Source organism: Saccopteryx leptura, chromosome 2 (assembly GCF_036850995.1).
Source record: "Saccopteryx leptura isolate mSacLep1 chromosome 2, mSacLep1_pri_phased_curated, whole genome shotgun sequence".
Classification (NCBI taxonomy): domain Eukaryota; kingdom Metazoa; phylum Chordata; class Mammalia; order Chiroptera; family Emballonuridae; genus Saccopteryx; species Saccopteryx leptura.
In genome coordinates, this window is record NC_089504.1 from 196,045,054 (window position 1) to 196,062,852 (window position 17,799).

Sequence of the window (17,799 nt, forward strand, 5' to 3'; positions counted from 1 at the left end):
AACATATTGGGTGGAGCATAATCAGTTATAAATTATGCAGTGACTTGTCAAAAGAAATAATTTAGGTGATTCAAATAGACGTTCAAGACTTTATTTAGTTGAAGAACCTCAAGGAGCATTTGAAGAACACATAGCTTCTTAGTTGAAGAAGGACTATGTTTTTTTATAGACTGGGTAAAATTGAGTATGGGCTCTTGCCTTATCAGTTTAGGCAGCAACATTCAACTTGAACTAAAATTCTTAGTTGTAGATAAGTTTTATGTTTGTGTCCCATGCTTGCTTTGGTTGGTAGAATTGTGAAAACCATCATAATAATGTTGCTGTTGCAAGCCTTATTCTTAATCAAATACTCAACGTTCATAAGGGCAGGGAAGATGGTTGCAATACAGTAAAAATAAAGGGGCCACATGCTAATTTTATTCTTTTTACAGTCCACAAAGTACAAAACATACACAATATAAAACTAGATAATTTCCAAAAGGAGATGAAAATCCAGCTTTTTCACCTTAGAAAAAGATGTTCTATTATATGAATATCTTCAAACTCTTCTTACAGGCACCTATGGATTTTTATGATCATCCTTATAAATATATGCTGAGAGAGTGACTACAGACATATAATAAGTTAAAAAAAAGTAAACCCAGGAGCCGGTAATCAGATGTAGTAAAGGTACAGATTCCGTGGGGATGTGGTCCACCGGTGATTTTTACAGCATCTAGTGAAGGAGCTGTTCTGTATTATCCTCTAGGAAATTTTAGAAAGATTGTCTTCTTAAAGGTTTTGAAAGAACCTGGTAAAGTGAATTCTAAAGCACTGTGACGAGGAAGGGAAGAATGATCCTTTTCTACTGCTAGGAAGATATAAAACATTGACAGTGGTACTCCAATTTTAGTGCCTAAGAATCAGCTAGAGATTGTTTGGCCCCACCTGTAGAATTTTGGATTTTGTAAGTCAATGGTGGGGCCTGAGACCCTGCATTTCAAATTGGTTTTCCATTACTGCTGATGCTATAGATCTGGGCACCACACTGGGCTGGACTGTTTCTGGTGACCAGTGCCACATGTTATATACTAGTGTGGATCAGGCATTCTGTCCCTTGTAGCCAGTCAGTTCTATCTCTCTTTCTTGTCTATGACTGTTCTGTGTCATTCTAAACCTCTTAGAACCTCCCAGTCAGCAAGGTCAAGCTTATTGCTATTTCAGATGAAATAAAGAATATAAGGTATTGTATTTCCTCAATTTTTGAACCTTTTATTGCTAGTTCAATCCCTTTCTATAAATTTGTTATCAACTAGACCCATCTTGTAGTTCACTTCTTTCTAATACTCTCAGAAAAAGAGGCTAAGCCACTTTTAACAAAATTAGTCATTCTAGGTTTGCTTTATATCATAGGGTTCCTACCCTATTATTTGACAACATCAATATATAATATATTCCTCAATCCTCTGTCTTAAAGTTTTTGTTTTTAATTTTTAAATGACTTCTTCTAAACATTTTATGGTCATTGTTACTTTGAAAAAAGAAATGTTCCTACTTGACTGTGAATTCCTTTCTCTAATAACTTACCATTTCTTACCATTTTCTCTCTTCCAAATTAATTTCCATATACTATAGACTCTTGTCCTTCCCTATTTCCTTGCTTTTGCCCCTTTAATTAGTTCCTCAAGCTCTATAATCAACTGCACTTGATGAAGACCGTTCTTTTCTCCTTTTTGATATTCACTGATCCTCCCTTTGTTTTCTAAAACAAAATATCTCCTAAATTTTCTGTTATTCATTGTTTTCTCAATCTCTCTCTTTTTTATCTCTCATTTCTAAACACAAGAAACAAAATCACAGGTTCTTCATATCTGCTCTTTGTATATATTCTTGTCACCCAGAATTTAATCCCCACTTTCTGATTTCAACTCTATGCACCCTCTTTCCAATCTCTTATTTTATTCAAATACCCACAGGCTACTGACACCAGTTTGAATATTCTTCTCTGACACTATTCCAAACTTCTGGATATTTATTTACAACTACCAATTAGACATTTACAAATGGACAGACCAGACATCTCAAGCTCAGTATGACAAAGCACAATTCATTGTTTTATGTCCAAACAGTCTTAGAAAACAAATTACAAAAGCACCATTTATCTAAATCAACATCTCATCCTCTTCAATAGTCCCAGGAAACAACAATTATTGTCAATCCTTTACTGTTCATTAGTGCTCACATTAAATTACAACATCCCATTCATTTCTCTTTCAAATATTTTGATCCTATGGACACAAGTTAGTACTTCAAGGTCTTTTACAGATGTTTCTTTTTGTTGTCTCTGCCTTTTTCTTACTCAACTTTATTTACTGTTATATATTTAGTGCTCTGGATCTCTCTAACATGCAAATATGGTTATATTGGGCGTTTTTTTTGTCTAAATTCTTCATGGACTCTTATCATATAATGGAATAAATCTAAATCCCTTAGCATAGCATTCAGATTTCCAGGTTCTTATGTTCTTTAACTGTTTTGTCCTTGCCAACAAAACGCTTCCCTCCATAATTTTATATCAACCAAGCTGAACTGCTTTTAGTCCCCCAAATGCTTCATACATTCTCATATCTCTCTACGACTATGCTTTCCTAGAATGTCTTCCAGATCTTACCTCTAGAAAACTCTTACTCATCCTTTTATATTTAGGTAAAGTATTATTTCATGTGTTGTGCACATGTGCATGTATGTACACATATGAGTGTGTATGTACATGTGTGTGTATAATCTTTCCTTGTTTTAAAAGATTTTATCATTATTCTTGTGTGTCCACTGTAGCTGGTAGAGGCTTGATATCAACATTTCTTGTTTTGTTTCATAATTATGTTACATATTTGTTTTAGCATCTCCCTGTAATTGATATCACCTGTTAGTATCTAGCAAAGCACTTTCCAAACAGTAAATGTTCAACAAAAGTCTCTTAGAGGAAAAAAAATGAATGATGAACAACCTTTTGTTATTTATCTCTGGAGAGATAATTATTCAAATTTTTTCTCAATACTTTTCTCTTATGTTTTTTTCATCTCCTTAATGTTTTTAGTAAATTAGATTTCATCTGTAATTCAATTTATATCAGGCATTAAGATAGTTAGAATTTCTGCTTCCTTTTATGATAAATTAAATATCAAGTTGGCCTCATTTGCCTCCAAACAGAAGAATTAATTCCACTAAAGTTTTTTATAAGGTCTCCGAAATTTCCAAGTGTTCATATTCAAATTACTGGGGAGTCCATAAGCACAATTAAAATGTCCACAGAGGGAAGGATATCACTTTGAAGTTTGAAATTTGAAAATAACAATTTAAAAAATAAAAGTATTCCTGATTTATTATATTGAGTTCCCCTTCATTGACAAGGGCAATGATTGTGACTGAAAATTTCTAAAAATATGAGAATGTTCTGGACATAACATTCTAATATTCTGCTCAGCTGAATTTCAGTTGTGTCTTTTTTTTCTGTCTTTGTTTTTTATGTACCTATTATTTGTTTTTGAAACTCCCAGAATGCATAAAGGACTATATATTACTTAGATACATTTTATTGTTTGACAAATCAGAACAGACACAACTATTCTCTATATTTGCAAATTTTCTTTTTCTTTTTATTCTTAGTTTTTTCTCTTTTGTTGTTAAAACTTGCTAAAGTTGCTTTAAAAACAAAGAAATATTTTTAAAAGTCCCTTGATAGACTTTTTTACATAGTTCTGTGTTTGTTGCTTTTCCTAATGGTGTTCTTGCTTCTATCTGGGTTCCACAAGTGCTATAAATTTAATAAATGGACATAGAAAAGAAAGAAAATATAAGCCAACAAATTGTGTGTGAATTAGGACAGTGTGAGATACAAAATTGGAAACAAAATCTTAACTTTTGTTGTAAGATAAAAAAGTATTAGAAGATAATAAAAAAATATATGTTTGAAATACATCATTGAGGCACTTTAAATGTGAGAATGAGAGGGTTTTTATATCTTGTACATTTTGATCTTCCATCTGTACATTGTATTTTCTCACAAATATTAATTCCATCTTTAATTAAAACATCATTTTTTTCTACCTAAAAGACTAGATAATTTACTTTTCTGATTTCAAGGTGTTATACACCCAGTATTTAATTTAAAGTTTTGCTAATGTGCAACAGACACCTTAGAAATCGGATCACAACTCTAGAATTCTCTGAATTTCTAGAATCTTGTGATAAATATAATAGCAGATGTCACAGATTTGCCATAATTTTGTGACCAGGTAAATTGAATTTACAAGTACGTGGAGACAGATGTAGTGTGTGTGTGTGTGTGCATATGTGTGTGTGTATGTGAGTGTGTGTGTGTTGGAGGGAGAGGCAATAGCTTAGGTGCCAAGCATGCCAAAGTGGATCTGTACATCTAAGTCCACACACTGACTTGCCTGAGGCTCTCTCAAAATCTAGTAGCTTTTCCTTAGGCTCTGTCTTAAAGGACGAGTTTATTGGACCATTTCATAATGTGGTGTATTCAGAGAAAATAACTTGAAGGTTTTAAGAAACCACATCATTAAGTATTGTAGTTTTAGATAGTCTGTTACTTTCTTGTTTTTCTTAGTTCTAAGCCAATTGAAAGATTATACACAGAATTCAAGTGAATAAAAATCAAAACAAAACCATTATTTACAGTGAAGCTTGTAGAATGTGTGTTTAGGTGTTGTTGGGTCAGAAAGATGAACCCTTCTGTAGTTGCTGGCCCTGCTGACCACTGGACCTCCCCCCTATGAAACTTGCAACCTGGAGGAACAGAGCAGAGTAGAAGCACCAGACTGCAAAGGTTCTTGGAAGGATCATTGCCAACAGCAAATGACAAGAGAAAATTAGAATGAGCTGACCCTAGTTTCAACTCCCTCAAACACCAATTAGCCATGTCGTTCTCCTACTCCATGGAAAGTGACTGAAAAGACATTCCTGTACACTGTGTCCTGCTGATACAAGTCTCCCTGCATAAAAATGGGATGTGGAAAAAGCTTTATGGTAATAGCCAAATCACATTTCTTTCCAAGTTTTTAAACTATAAATTTTCTGCTGCTTTTTAATGACAGGGAGTCTTTTGACATTTATTTTTTTTTTATTTCAGAGCAGACGGCTTTTGACATGCTCAATAGATGGACGGCAAACAAACTCGACGCTGTTGTTGTGGGAGTGGAGTAAGAGAATGACTTTCTTTCGTCACTGTGATTTTTGCTTTCACAATGTAGAGTTTTGATTTCCAAATCAAGTCAGCTATGCCTCAAATATATTTTTAAATGAATATATTTTATTTGTCACTATTACAACATAAAAGCAGTCATCAAAGGGGTTGAGTTTATCATTATTATTCTTTGATGTGGGAATCTTTGAACGACACCTTAGGATGTGTATTTTTGAAAACATTGTTTTCTAAATTTATAAATTCAGATTGTATAAAGCCCTACTTACTCTCCAAGAAACATGGCTAGTCAGGAGGAAATAAACAATTACACATTGGGGATCGTAGGTTGTATTTCAGCTGGTATGTTTTATTTTAGAATAACTCTTGTTTGTAGTAATATAGAAAGTAAAGGTTGAGATCAGCTGAGAATTTTAAGAAATTCTCCCGAAAAGTGATCTTACATTCTGGATTTTACTAGAACATACAATAATGTATTAAATCAGTTCATATTTTCTTACACTGGTGTAATCTGAATTTCTGAAGCCAACATCATCAAGAGGAATTCTTTTCCTGCTGTCTCTTCCCTAGTAACAAAAATATGGAGATTGTTAATCTATTAGTTCTCTTAAGACATTGTGACATACTGTTATGTTTTTGTTTGTTTGTTTGTTTTTTTTTAGCTAGGAAGCTATAGAAATTTAGAAAGAAAACTAGAGTGAAATTTCATCACTAAAGCGTGATTGCCATTGTTGTTGTTATAGTTTCTTACAGTATCTAGAAGAACTTCCTGTTTTCATAAATACTTCTAATTTATAATATTAAGACATTCTCCTTCTTACTCCCATAGCTTTTAATGTAAACTAAATCTTGTAATTTTAAATCTGTTTTAATGTAATAATATATTTTTAGTAGGTTTATATAGTCTATCAAATTCTTACGACTTGTGTTATACTTTACCCTAAAAAGTTTTGCCCTACTGCATTTTTTTTTTCATAGAGAGAGAGTCAGAGAGAGGGATAGATAGGGACAGACAAACAGGAATGGAGAGAGAGATGAGAAGCATCAATCATCAGTTTTTCATTGTGACATCTTAGTTGTTCATTGATTGCTTTCTCATATGTGCCTTGACCACGGGCCTTCAGCAGACCGAGTAACCCCTTGCTCGAGCCAGTGACCTTGGATCCAAGCTAGTGAGCTTTGCTCAAGCCAGATGAGCCCACGCTCAAACTGGTGACCTCGGGGTCTCAAACCTGGGTCCTCCCGCATCCCAGTCCGATGCTCTATTCACTGCACCACTGCCTGGTCAGGCTAAATCTACTGTATTTTAAAAGAAATAGATACCAACATCTTTTGTGTATATACTTATGTTTAATTACACTTTACTTAGGGTTTTCTAAACACAGTTTATAATAAATATTTAAGGATTATCTCACGAACATTTAATATTCAATGCAGATATCTACATATTTTAATATTCTGAAAAAAAAAGTAAGAAAAAGTTTAGCTAGAGAACAGACTAATCAAGGTGTTTTGATTTTACTGGTCTACATTTCTGGGAAAAAGTCTATTTGTATCTATTAAAAAAATTGTGACAGTGTGCCTTCCAAATGAATTTATCAGAAACTAGCAAGAATTCTAGCATGTTTAAATATTATTTATATTTCAAAATTTTTATCTAGCAGTGGTTCCCAACCCCCGGAACTGGGCCGTGGACCAGTTCCAGTCAGTGGGCAATTTGGTAACGGTCTGCAGAGAAAGAATAAATAACTAACATTATTTCCGTTTTATTTATATTTAAGTCTGAGTGATGTTTTATTTTTAAAAAATGACCAGATTACTTCTGTTACATCCATCTAAGACTCACTCTTGACGCATGTCTCGGTCACATGATACATTTATTTGTCCCACCCTAAATGCAAGTCCCTGAAAATATTTCTGACATTAAACCGGTCCGTGGCCCAAAAAAGGTTGGGGAGCACTGCTATAGAGTATCTTCAATCTTAAATATAACACTGGAGAACAAAATTTTTGTTGCATCCACAAAACACTTGTTCTTACCCAATTTGAGTGTGGTGATCTCAAATCTGACATTAGTTTTTCTCTGTAAGCTACAGTTTTTTTGCAATTGAAGATTTTAGGTTTTCATCTTATTGTAAAATTTTCAACATTTAGTTTAACATAAAGAAGTAGAATGTCTTCTTGGGCATCATCTTTGTGAAAATATAATAATTTATATAATGTAGTAAATACACTAAAAGATATGATTGCATCAGAATTGGTCTACAATTTCAAAATAGAATATCAAAACACTTATTTTAATCACAAAATTTGTGCAAAACTTATTTAAATTCTATTCAGGCAAAAATTTGCATTTGTAACTCTTGTGTTTGTGTACTTATTGAGGACAATCTTGTTTGATGCTCCAGCAGTAGTCTGCTCATCACTAACAGCTCCAAGATTTTTGGGAAACTTATCAAGCTGACTATTTAGGAAGTGAATCTTAATGCCCATGTTATATCCAATGTCGTGGAAAGCCAGCAGCATCCTTTGAACCAGAAGTTCATAGTTTTCTGCTTTATTGTTGCCAAGGAAGTTCTTTGTAACTGTCACAAAAGACTGCCATGCTGCTCTCTCCTCCTTCTCCATCTTCTTGGAAAATTCTTCGTCACATATGAGGGTTCGAATTTGAGGTCCATCAAATACACCTGCTTTTATCTCCTCAAAAGACAAGGCAGGAAAAGCAGATATAATACATTGAAAGCATTTACTTTCTCTATTCAAAGCCTGAACAAACTGCTTCATTAAACCAAGTTTGATGTGAAGTGGGGAAAAAATGATCCTGTCTCAATTAACTACAGGTTCATTCAAAATGTTTTGCATCTCTACTTCCAGAGCTTCATGTTTTGGTTTCTCCTTCTGTGTCCAGTGTTTCTCCCAAGCTCCAAGCTCAGCTGTCCCACAAACATAGAAAGCAAGGATACTGTGAAAAATCTCTATTGTCCTAGTGGGAAATTTACCATTTTAAGATCTACACAAATGATCCAGTTATGCTCCTCATACTTCAGAAAGTCAAGGACAATTTTTGTCATTATAATCTTCTCGCAGATGAGTTGAATAACCAGTTGGAACCGCTGCATAAACATTGCTGTTGTGTAGGAGAACACATTTCAGACTCCATTTAAAGCTGTCAAGAAATAGCCACCATTCTGTTGGACTGTAAGTGGTAACATCTAGCTGGCTGAGAAGACTACTGATATCATGACAGTAAACAAAGTGTTTATCTTAGGAAAAAAGTCTAAAAAGATTTGTTCATGCTTCCTGAAATGAATATTTTAGCTCACTGGTGAAACACATTATTTTCTGGAAGCCTGGAAATAACTCAGCTGCATTCTTTGATAGGCCCAAATCTCTTAATAAGTCATTCAATTTGGGTTGGCTAAACTGCTGAGGGGTTAATGACTGCTTGGCATCAGAAGAAGACCCTTCAGATTCTACAACCATTTCCTCATGCATCTTATCAAAATACACTTGATCACCATATTCACTTTCTTTGTCCTTAGAAGAAATAAAACCATTGAAAACTGGAACCTGGAGTGTCTCAGAGTGTGGGATAGGTCATATTGCTGAAGGAATATTAGGATATGTGATCATATGCCATTTTTCCCTTGCCAATGCCCTTTGTATGGATCAGACAGAAATAACAGTCACTGCTGTGGTCCTTAGGTTCACGCCAAACCATGAGAATACCAAAAGGCATTCCTTTGTGTTTTCTTTTTGTCCAGTCACGAAGTGTTTCCTCACAATTATGACACACAATATGAGGAGCCCAATTCTTGTATTGATCACCAAAGGGAACTTGAAAATAGGCAATATATGCACATGTCACAAATGATAAAATACTGCGCCTTTGACGTTGAAGTGTGTAACAGCCACATATATAACAGAAAATGTCAGGACTATTCTTACATTTACACCTACTCAAAGAAGCCATGATTCAATCTTAAAACAAAATAAGAGAATGTTTTTATAAGATAATAATTTTTTACATTTAAAAACAACTACAATTATGTAAAAGTGATGTTTGTAAAACATTAATTGCCTTGTGGTTATGTTCAATCCAAGAGTTGTTGCCCTTTAACTCCAATTTAAACACCAATGCATGCCATTAACTGTAACAAAAAGAAATTATAATTGCATAAAAACTAGAGCATTGAACCATAAAACGAATTTCAGATTTATTATCAGCGATGCAAATATACATAGAAACAGTTCTAAATTCTCATGCAACAGAAAATGAAAAAAAAAATTGTTCCCCAGTGAATTGGACTAAAAGTTGTAACTACAATATCAGGGTGTTCATAACACTTCTTTTACTCCTCACAAGCAATGCCATCCATGGACCTTAGCTATGATGTTGAAAATCTTTAAATCAGTTTTTATTTTTTCAGTTAATAAGGTGTTGGTAGAAAACTCAGGTTTAATTTTTGGCAGATTAAACAATAATCCCAAATCATAAATTAAATCTATTTGGTACTAGAATGCTACATAGATGGATATAAACATAATGGTACTTATTAAAACAGTTTAAATAAGTTTTTTTTCTTTTTTTAAAGCTATAGACTAGCTCCCCAACACCGCTTTCCAGCTCAGTTTGAAGATGGCATGGCTGCAGTCAAGTTTTTTCTTCAGAATAAAATTCTTACAGATTATGGAGTGGATCCCACCCGAATTTGTATCTCAGGAGACAGTTCTGGGGGCACATTAGCAGCAGCATTGACTCAACAGGTACCTTATTTTAATCATTCTACTTACAAATAGAGGTCAAAAAGAATTTTCTCCCTCTTACTGATACCTAGTTCTTTCAGATTCATTTCTTGAAAAGTCCATCTTTTCTCATTGGATTACAGCGATGGTTAAATCTAAAATCAATTGACCATAGTAATATGACTACTTCTGAATTTTCTTTTCTGTTCCATTGATCTGTACGTCTGTTTTTATGCCAATACTATTCTGACTTTAGCTTTGTTTCTTTTTCTAACTTGTTTCCAAGGTTCCATAACTTTTCCAACAAAATAAAAGAATAACTGTCAATGTCTAAAAACCAAGAAAGCTAATTAGATTTTCATTGACATTGCATTAAGGATTAGTCTTGGAAAGGATTGCCATCTTTATAATAAGACTAATTAATACACATGGTATATCTTATATTTTATTGATGTCCTTTTCAGTTTATTCAGCAATATTTTCTTTCAGTGTAGAAGTATTACAAATATTATCTCATATTTATTCCTGAGTTACTTTGTAAAACTTCATTTAAAATAACATTTTCCAAATGTTTATTGATAGTATAGAGCAAAACATTTGATTTTTTAAATTAGCCTTTACAATTATAATCTTGAAAAATTTACTTATAAACTTAAGTAGATATTTTTACATTTCCTATGGCTTTTCTATACAATCATATCTTCTGCAACTAGAGAGAGTTTTATTCTCTTTTTACAGTTTTTATATTATTTTTTTAATTAGTGTACTGGCTAAGCTTCAAGTGCACTATTGAATATAATTATCTTGTTCTAGATCTTAGGAGGAAATCATTAACGTTTCACCAATAAATATGATGTTAAGTTAAAACTTTTCATAGTTAACTTTTGTAAGACTGAAGAATAACTTCTATTCCAGGTTTACTGATACTTTTTGCATAAATGGATATTGAATTTGCTAAATATTTTTTTTATTTTGGGTTTTTTTGTTTATTTGGTTTTTACAGGGACAGAGAGAGAGTCAGAGAGAGGGATAGATAGGGACAGACAGGGATGGAGAGAGATGAGAAGAATCAATTATCAGTTTTTGGTTGCGACACCTTAGTTCATTGATTGCTTTCTCATATGTGACTTGACTGCGGGCCTTCAGCAGACTGAGTAATTCCTTGCTCAAGCCAGTGACCTTGGGTCCAAGCTGGTAAGCCTTTTTTTTTTCCTCTCAAGCCAGATAAGCTTGTGCTTAAGCTGGCGACCTCAGGGTCTCGAAACTGGGTCCTCCGCATCACAGTCCGACACTCTATCCACTGCACCACTGCCTGGTCAGGCACTAAATTTTTTTTTTTTTTCACAAGGGAGTGATGTTTATTGAAAAGATAGAGGACTATCTTTAGGAAGCAAAGCTGGCAAGACAGTCAGGTCTTGACATGGCATTCATATGCCAAGGGATTTGACATGGAACATGAAAGTTATAAACTAAAAGTATTCTCTTGACCTATTCTAGACTAAATAATATCTACTTTTTCTCTGAAGACTAGCTTTCTTTTTTTTTTTTTTAATAATTTTATTTTTTAAATGAGGCGACATCAATAAATCAAGATACATATATTTAAAGATAACAAGTCCAGGTTATCTTGTCGTTCAATTATGTTGCATACCCATCACCCAAAGTCAGATTGTATTCTGTCACCATCTATCTAGTTTTCTTTGTGCCTCTCTCCTTCCCCTTTTCCCTCTCCCTTTCCCCCCTCCCCCCCGGAACCACCACACTCTTATCAATGTCTCTTAGTTTCACTTTTATGTCCCACCTACGTATGAAATAATGCAGTTCCTGGTTTTTTCTGATTTACTTATTTCACTTTGTATAATGTTATCAAGATCCCACAATTTTGTTGTAAATAATCCAATGGCATCATTTCTTATGGCTGAGTAGTATTCCATAGTGTATATGTGCCACATCTTCTTTATCCAGTCATCTATTGACGGGCTTTTTGGTTGTTTCCATGTCCTGGCCACTGTGAACAATGCTGCAATGAACATGGGGCTGCATGTGTCTTTACGTATCAATGTTTATGAGTTTTGGGGGTATATATCCAGTAGAGGGATTGCTGGGTCATAAGGTAGTTCTATTTGCAGTTTTTTGAGGAACCACCATACTTTCTTCTATAATGGTTGTACTACTTTACATTCCCACCAACAGTGGATGAGGGTTCCTTTTTCTCCACAGCCTCTCCAACATTTGCTACTACCTGTCTTGCTAATAATAGCTAATCTAACATGTGTGAGGTGGTATCTCATTGCAGTTTTGATTTGCATTTCTCTAATAACTAAAGAAGATGAGCATCTTTTCATATATCTGTTGGCCATTTGTATTTCTTCCTGGGAGAAGTGTCTGTTCATGTCCTCTTCCCATTTTTTTATTGGATTGTTTGTTTGTTTGTTGTTGAGTTTTATGAGTTCTTTGTATATTTTGGATATTAGGCCCTTATCTGAGCTGTTGTTTGAAAATATCATTTCCCATTTAGTTGGCTTTCTGTTTATTTTGTTATCAGTTTCTCTTGCTGAGCAAAAACTTCTTAGTCTGATGTAGTCCCATTCATTAATTTTTGCCTTCACTTCTCTTGCCTTTGGAGTCAAATTCATAAAATGCTCTTTAAAACCCAGGTCCATGAGTTTAGTACCTATGTCTTCTTCTATATACTTAATTGTTTCAGGACGTATGTTTAGATCTTTGATCCATTTTGAGTTAATTTTAGTACAGGGGGACAAACTATAGTCCAGTTTCATTCTTTTGCATGTGGCTTTCCAGTTTTCCCAGCACCATTTTTTGAAAAGGCTTTCTTTTCTCTATTGTGTGTTGTTGGCCCCTTTATCAAAGATTATTTGACCATATATTGTGGTTTTATTTCTGGGCTTTCTATTCTGTTCCATTGGTCTGAGTGTCTATTTTTCTGCCAATACCATGCTGTTTTGATTGTCGTGGCCCTATAATAGAGTTTGAAGTCAGGTATTGTAATGCCCCCAGCTTCATTCTTTTTCTTTAGGATTGCTTTGGCTATTCGGGGGATTTTATAGTTTTATATAAATCTGATGATTTTTTTTTTGCTCTAATTCTTTAAAAAAATGTGATTGGAATTTTGATGGGAATTGCATTAAATTTGTATATTGCTTTGGGTAATATGGCCATCTTGATTATATTTATTCTTCCTAACCAAGAACAAGGTATATTCTTCCATCTCATTATATCTTTTTCGATTTCTCTTAACAATGGTTTATAGTTTTTATTATATAAGTCCTTTAAATTCTTTGTTATGTTTATTCCTAAGTATTTTATTTTTTTGTTCTTGCAATCATGAAAGGGATTATTCTTTTGAGTTTGTTCTCAATTGTTTCATTGTTGGCATATAGAAAGGCTATTGACTTCTGTATGTTAATTTTGTATCCTGCGACCTTTCTGTATTGCCTTATTGTTTCTAGTAGTCTTTTTGTGGATTCTTTGGGGTTTCCAATGTATAGGATTGCCGGAGTCCAGCCCCGGGGGGAATCCAGGGGTCCCACAGGAAGAGACGGCATCGGCACGAATCGAGTGAGAGAGCCGAATTCTTTTCTTTCTCTTTATTCTCCGGTTAGCATTTACTGCCAGGCATCTCTCTCAATTGCTGGTCTAGCTTTCCTTTTATGCACACACACTGTTACAATCACATGGTATTCAGAATACATTGATTAATCATTGTTTTTGTTTCACTATGGTTACATTTTCTAGGTAACAGTTAATTCATTTCTATAAACTGTAAGTCATTCAAAGTACAATTATACAATAACTTGAACAGCAATAACAATATTGATACAAACTTCCAAAAGGTCAGTACTGATTAATAACTCTACCTTGTCTAGGATACTATTGTCTAGTCAAATTTTATTTATTTACTATATTCATACACTAATTAAGTTCTAACTTTACTTTTCTCAGAGTGTTCCACCACCTGCAGGTCAGGTATGCAAGAAGAATGGAAAGTTTCTTTACTCTACCACATGAAAAGGCTAGGGAGGAAAAGTGATGAATTAAGTGAAGGCTGAAAGGTGCTCTGTGTATAGTTACTGTTTCCTACCTATTCATAAGTCACAATCTATTTTTTCTAACATGATTAATAAGAAGAAATTCTCCTACAAACTTAACCCTTTATGAGGGATATCATAGCCAGCCTCTTATGTTTATGAGCCCAGTTCAAGGAGCTTACAGGCTTTTCTGTGGAACTCACACCCTCTGTCTCATTTCCAAAGATATTACTACAAATCTACAGGGAAAGTACGGTACTATTATCCCTGTGCCATAAATGATAGCACACACCCAGAAAAGGGGGGATATAAGGCCAGATTAATTCAAAAAGGTCAAAAGGGGGAAGTATCATTGTGCCTTTCCTTTGCGGTGACTTTTTCAACCTGCAGCTGTTAGTCTTCACTGCAGTGACTTTATTAACCAGCAGCCATTGGTCTTCTTCTGCTGTGACTTTGTCAACCAGCAGTTGTGGATCTTCTTCTGCTGTGACCTTGTTAGCCAGCACTAGTAGATCGGCTCCCGACATAGGATCATATCATCTGCAAAAAGTGATACCTTTACTTCTTTTTTCCGATATGGATACCTTTTATTTCTTTGTCTTGTCTGATTGCTCTGGCTAGAACCTCTAGTACCACATTAAATAACAGTGGAGAGAGTGGACAACCCTGTCTTGTTCCTGATTTAAGGGGGAAAGCCTTCAGTTTAGTGCCATTTAATATGATGTTAGCTGATGGTTTATCATATATGGCCTTTATCATGTTGAGATATTTTCCTTCTATGCCCATTTTGTTGAGAGTCTTAAACATAAAATAGTGTTGTATTTTATCGAAAGCCTTTTCTGCATTTATTGATAAGATCATGTGGTTTTTGTTTTTTGTTTTGTTCATATGGTGTATTACGTTAACCGTTTTACGTATGTTGAACCATTCTTGAGATTCTGGGATGAATCCCACTTGATCATGATGTATTGATTTTTTAATATGTTGTATGTTGTTGTATTCAATTTGCTAGTATTTTGTTTAGTATTTTAGCATCTGTATTCATTAGAGATATTGGTCTGTAGTTTTCTTTTTTTGTGCCATCCTTGCCTGGTTTTGGTATGAGGGTTATGTTGGCCTCATAAAATGTGTTTGGAAGTATTGCTTCTTCTTCATTTTTTGGAAGACTTTGAGTAGAATAGGAACCAAGTCTTCTTTGAATGTTTGATAAAATTTGCTGGTATAGCCGTCAGGGCCTGGAATTTTATTTTTGGGGAGGTTTTTAATGTTTTTTTCTGTTTCTTTTCTACTAATAGATCTGTTTAGGCTTTCTACTTCTTCTTGACTCAGTCTAGGAAGGTTGTATTGTTCTAGGAATTTATCATTTCTTATAGGTTGTTGAATTTAATGGCATAAAGTTTTTCATAGTATTCTACAATAATTCCTTGTATATCTACGGTGTCCGTGGTGATTTCTCCTCTTTCATTTTGGATTTTGTTTATATGAGTTCTTTCTCTTTTTTCCTTGGTAGATCTTGCCAAGGTGTTGTCAATTTTGTTGATCTTTTCAAAGAACCAGCTCCTTGTTCTATTAATTTTTTCTATAGTTTTTCTGTTCTCTATTTCATTTATTTCTGCTCTGATTTTTATTATCTCCTTTCTTCGGCTGGTTTTGGGTTGTCTTTGTTCTTCTTTTTCTAGTTCCTTAAGGTGTGAAGTTAAGTGGTTCACTTGGGCTCTCTCTTGTTTGTTCATATATGCCTGAAGTGATATGAACTTCCCTCTTATCACTGCTTTTGCTGCATCTCATAGGTTCTGATATGTCATATTGTCATTTTCATTAGTCTATATATCTTTTGATCTCTGCACTTATTTCTTCTTTGACCCATTCATTTTTTAAAGTATGTTGTTTAGTTTCCACATTTCTGTGGGATTTTTTCCCTCTTTTTTGCAGTTGAATTCTAGTTTCAAGGCTTTATGATCAGAAAATATGCTTGGTTCAACTTCGATTTTTCTGAATTTGTTGATGTTGTTTTTGTGGCCTAACATATGGTCAATTCTTGAAAATGATCTATGTACACTGGAGAAAAATGTATACTCAGTCTCTTTGGGATGAAATGTCCTGTAGATGTCTATCATATCCAGGTGCTCTAGTGTTTCATTTAAGGCCACTATATCTTTGTAGATTCTCTGTTTGGATGACTGATCTAGAGCCGTCAGCAGTGTATTGAGGTCTTTAAGTATGATTGTATGTTTGTCAGTTTTTGTTTTAAGGTTAATAAGTAGCTGTCTTATATATTTTGGTGCTCCTTCGTTTGGTGCATATATATTAAGAATTTTTATGTCTTCTTGATTCAGTGTCCCCATAGCCATTATGAAATGGCCATTTTTGTCTCTGAGTACTTTTGCTGTCTTGTAGTCAGCATTATCCGATATGAGTATTGCTACGCCTGCTTTTATTTGGATGTTATTTGCTTGGAGTATTGTTTTCCAGCCTTTCACTTTGAATTTGTTTTTATCCTTGTAACTTAGATGAGTTTCCTGTAGGCAACATACAGTTGGATTTTCTTTTTTAATCCATTCTGCTACTCTGTGCCTTTTTATTGGTGAGTTTAATCCATTTACATTTAGTGTAATTATTGACACTTGTGAGTTCCCTATTGCGATTTTATATATTGCTTTTTGTTAGTTTTGTGTCTTATTTGATCTTTCTCTTTCGTTTTTCTATCTTTTGTTTTTATTTGGTTGTGTTCCATACATCTTTCCTCTTTTGCTATCTTTTTTATCTCATGTGCTTCTGTGGTGGTTTTTTCAATGGTGGTTACCTTTAAGTAATGAAAAGGGTTTCTACCCTGTTCATTGTAGTGCACTATTTTGTGAGTACTTTTGCACTACATTGTCCTTTGCTACTGTTAATCTCCATCCTCTCCCCCCCTTTTTTTTTGTTGTTGTCACAGTTTAAATTTGGTTTTATTGTGTTCATCTTGGAGCTTTTACTTGTGGCTTTGTTTTTTTTTTTTGTTTTTGTTTTTTTTGTTCTTTTTATCTGATTTGAGAACCTCCTTTAGTAATTTCTGGAGTGGGTTTTTTCTGATGATAAATTCCCTCATCTTTTCTGTATCTGTGAATGTTTTTATTTCTCCTTCATATTTGAAGAATAGCTTTGATGGGTATAGTATTCGTGGCTGAAAGTTCCTCTCTTTCAGGACTTTAAATATTGGGGTCCATTCTCTTCTAGCTTGTAGAGTTTCTGCTGAGAAATCTGATGATAATCTAATGGGCCTTCCTTTATATGTTGTATTCTTCTTTTCCCTGGCTGCCTTGAGAATTTTTTGTTTGCCGTTGATTTGTGCCAATTTCATTATGATGTGCCTTGGAGTAGGTTTGTTGGGGTTAAGAAAAGTCAGAGTTCTGTTTGCTTCTTGAATTTGAGTCTTTAGTTCTTTCCACAGGCTTGGGAAGTTCTCATCTATTATTTGTTTGAGTATGTTCTCCATTCCATTTTCTCTCTCTTCTCCCTCTGATATACGTATTATTCTTATGTTATTCTTTTTGATGGAGTCAGATAATTCTTGTAGGGCTATCTCATTTTTTTAAATTTTTGAGTCTCTTTCTTCTTTTCTCTGTTGTGTCTCAACTTGCTTGTCTTCTATTTCACTAATCCTCTCTTTTATCTGGCCTGTTCTATTAGCTAAGCTTTTTACCTCATTTTTCAGCTCGTGAATTGAGTTTTTCATCTCTGCTTGAGTTGTTTTTATAATTTCAATTTCCTTGGAAATATATTCTTTGTGTTCATTGAGTTGTTTTCTGAGCTCCCTAAATT

The 17,799-nt window shown here is 34.1% G+C and overlaps 1 protein-coding gene across 1 annotated transcript in view; it reads left to right on the plus strand.

The window, feature by feature from the left end:
• Positions 1 to 17,799, plus strand: part of AADACL2 (arylacetamide deacetylase like 2) — a 42,987-nt gene that overhangs the window by 11,623 nt on the left and 13,565 nt on the right. Inside the window, exons 3-4 of the mRNA XM_066365883.1 lie at positions 5,132 to 5,201; positions 9,799 to 9,970. Coding sequence (XP_066221980.1) covers positions 5,132 to 5,201; positions 9,799 to 9,970 — 242 coding nt within the window. The remainder of the gene's footprint in view (positions 1 to 5,131; positions 5,202 to 9,798; positions 9,971 to 17,799) is intronic.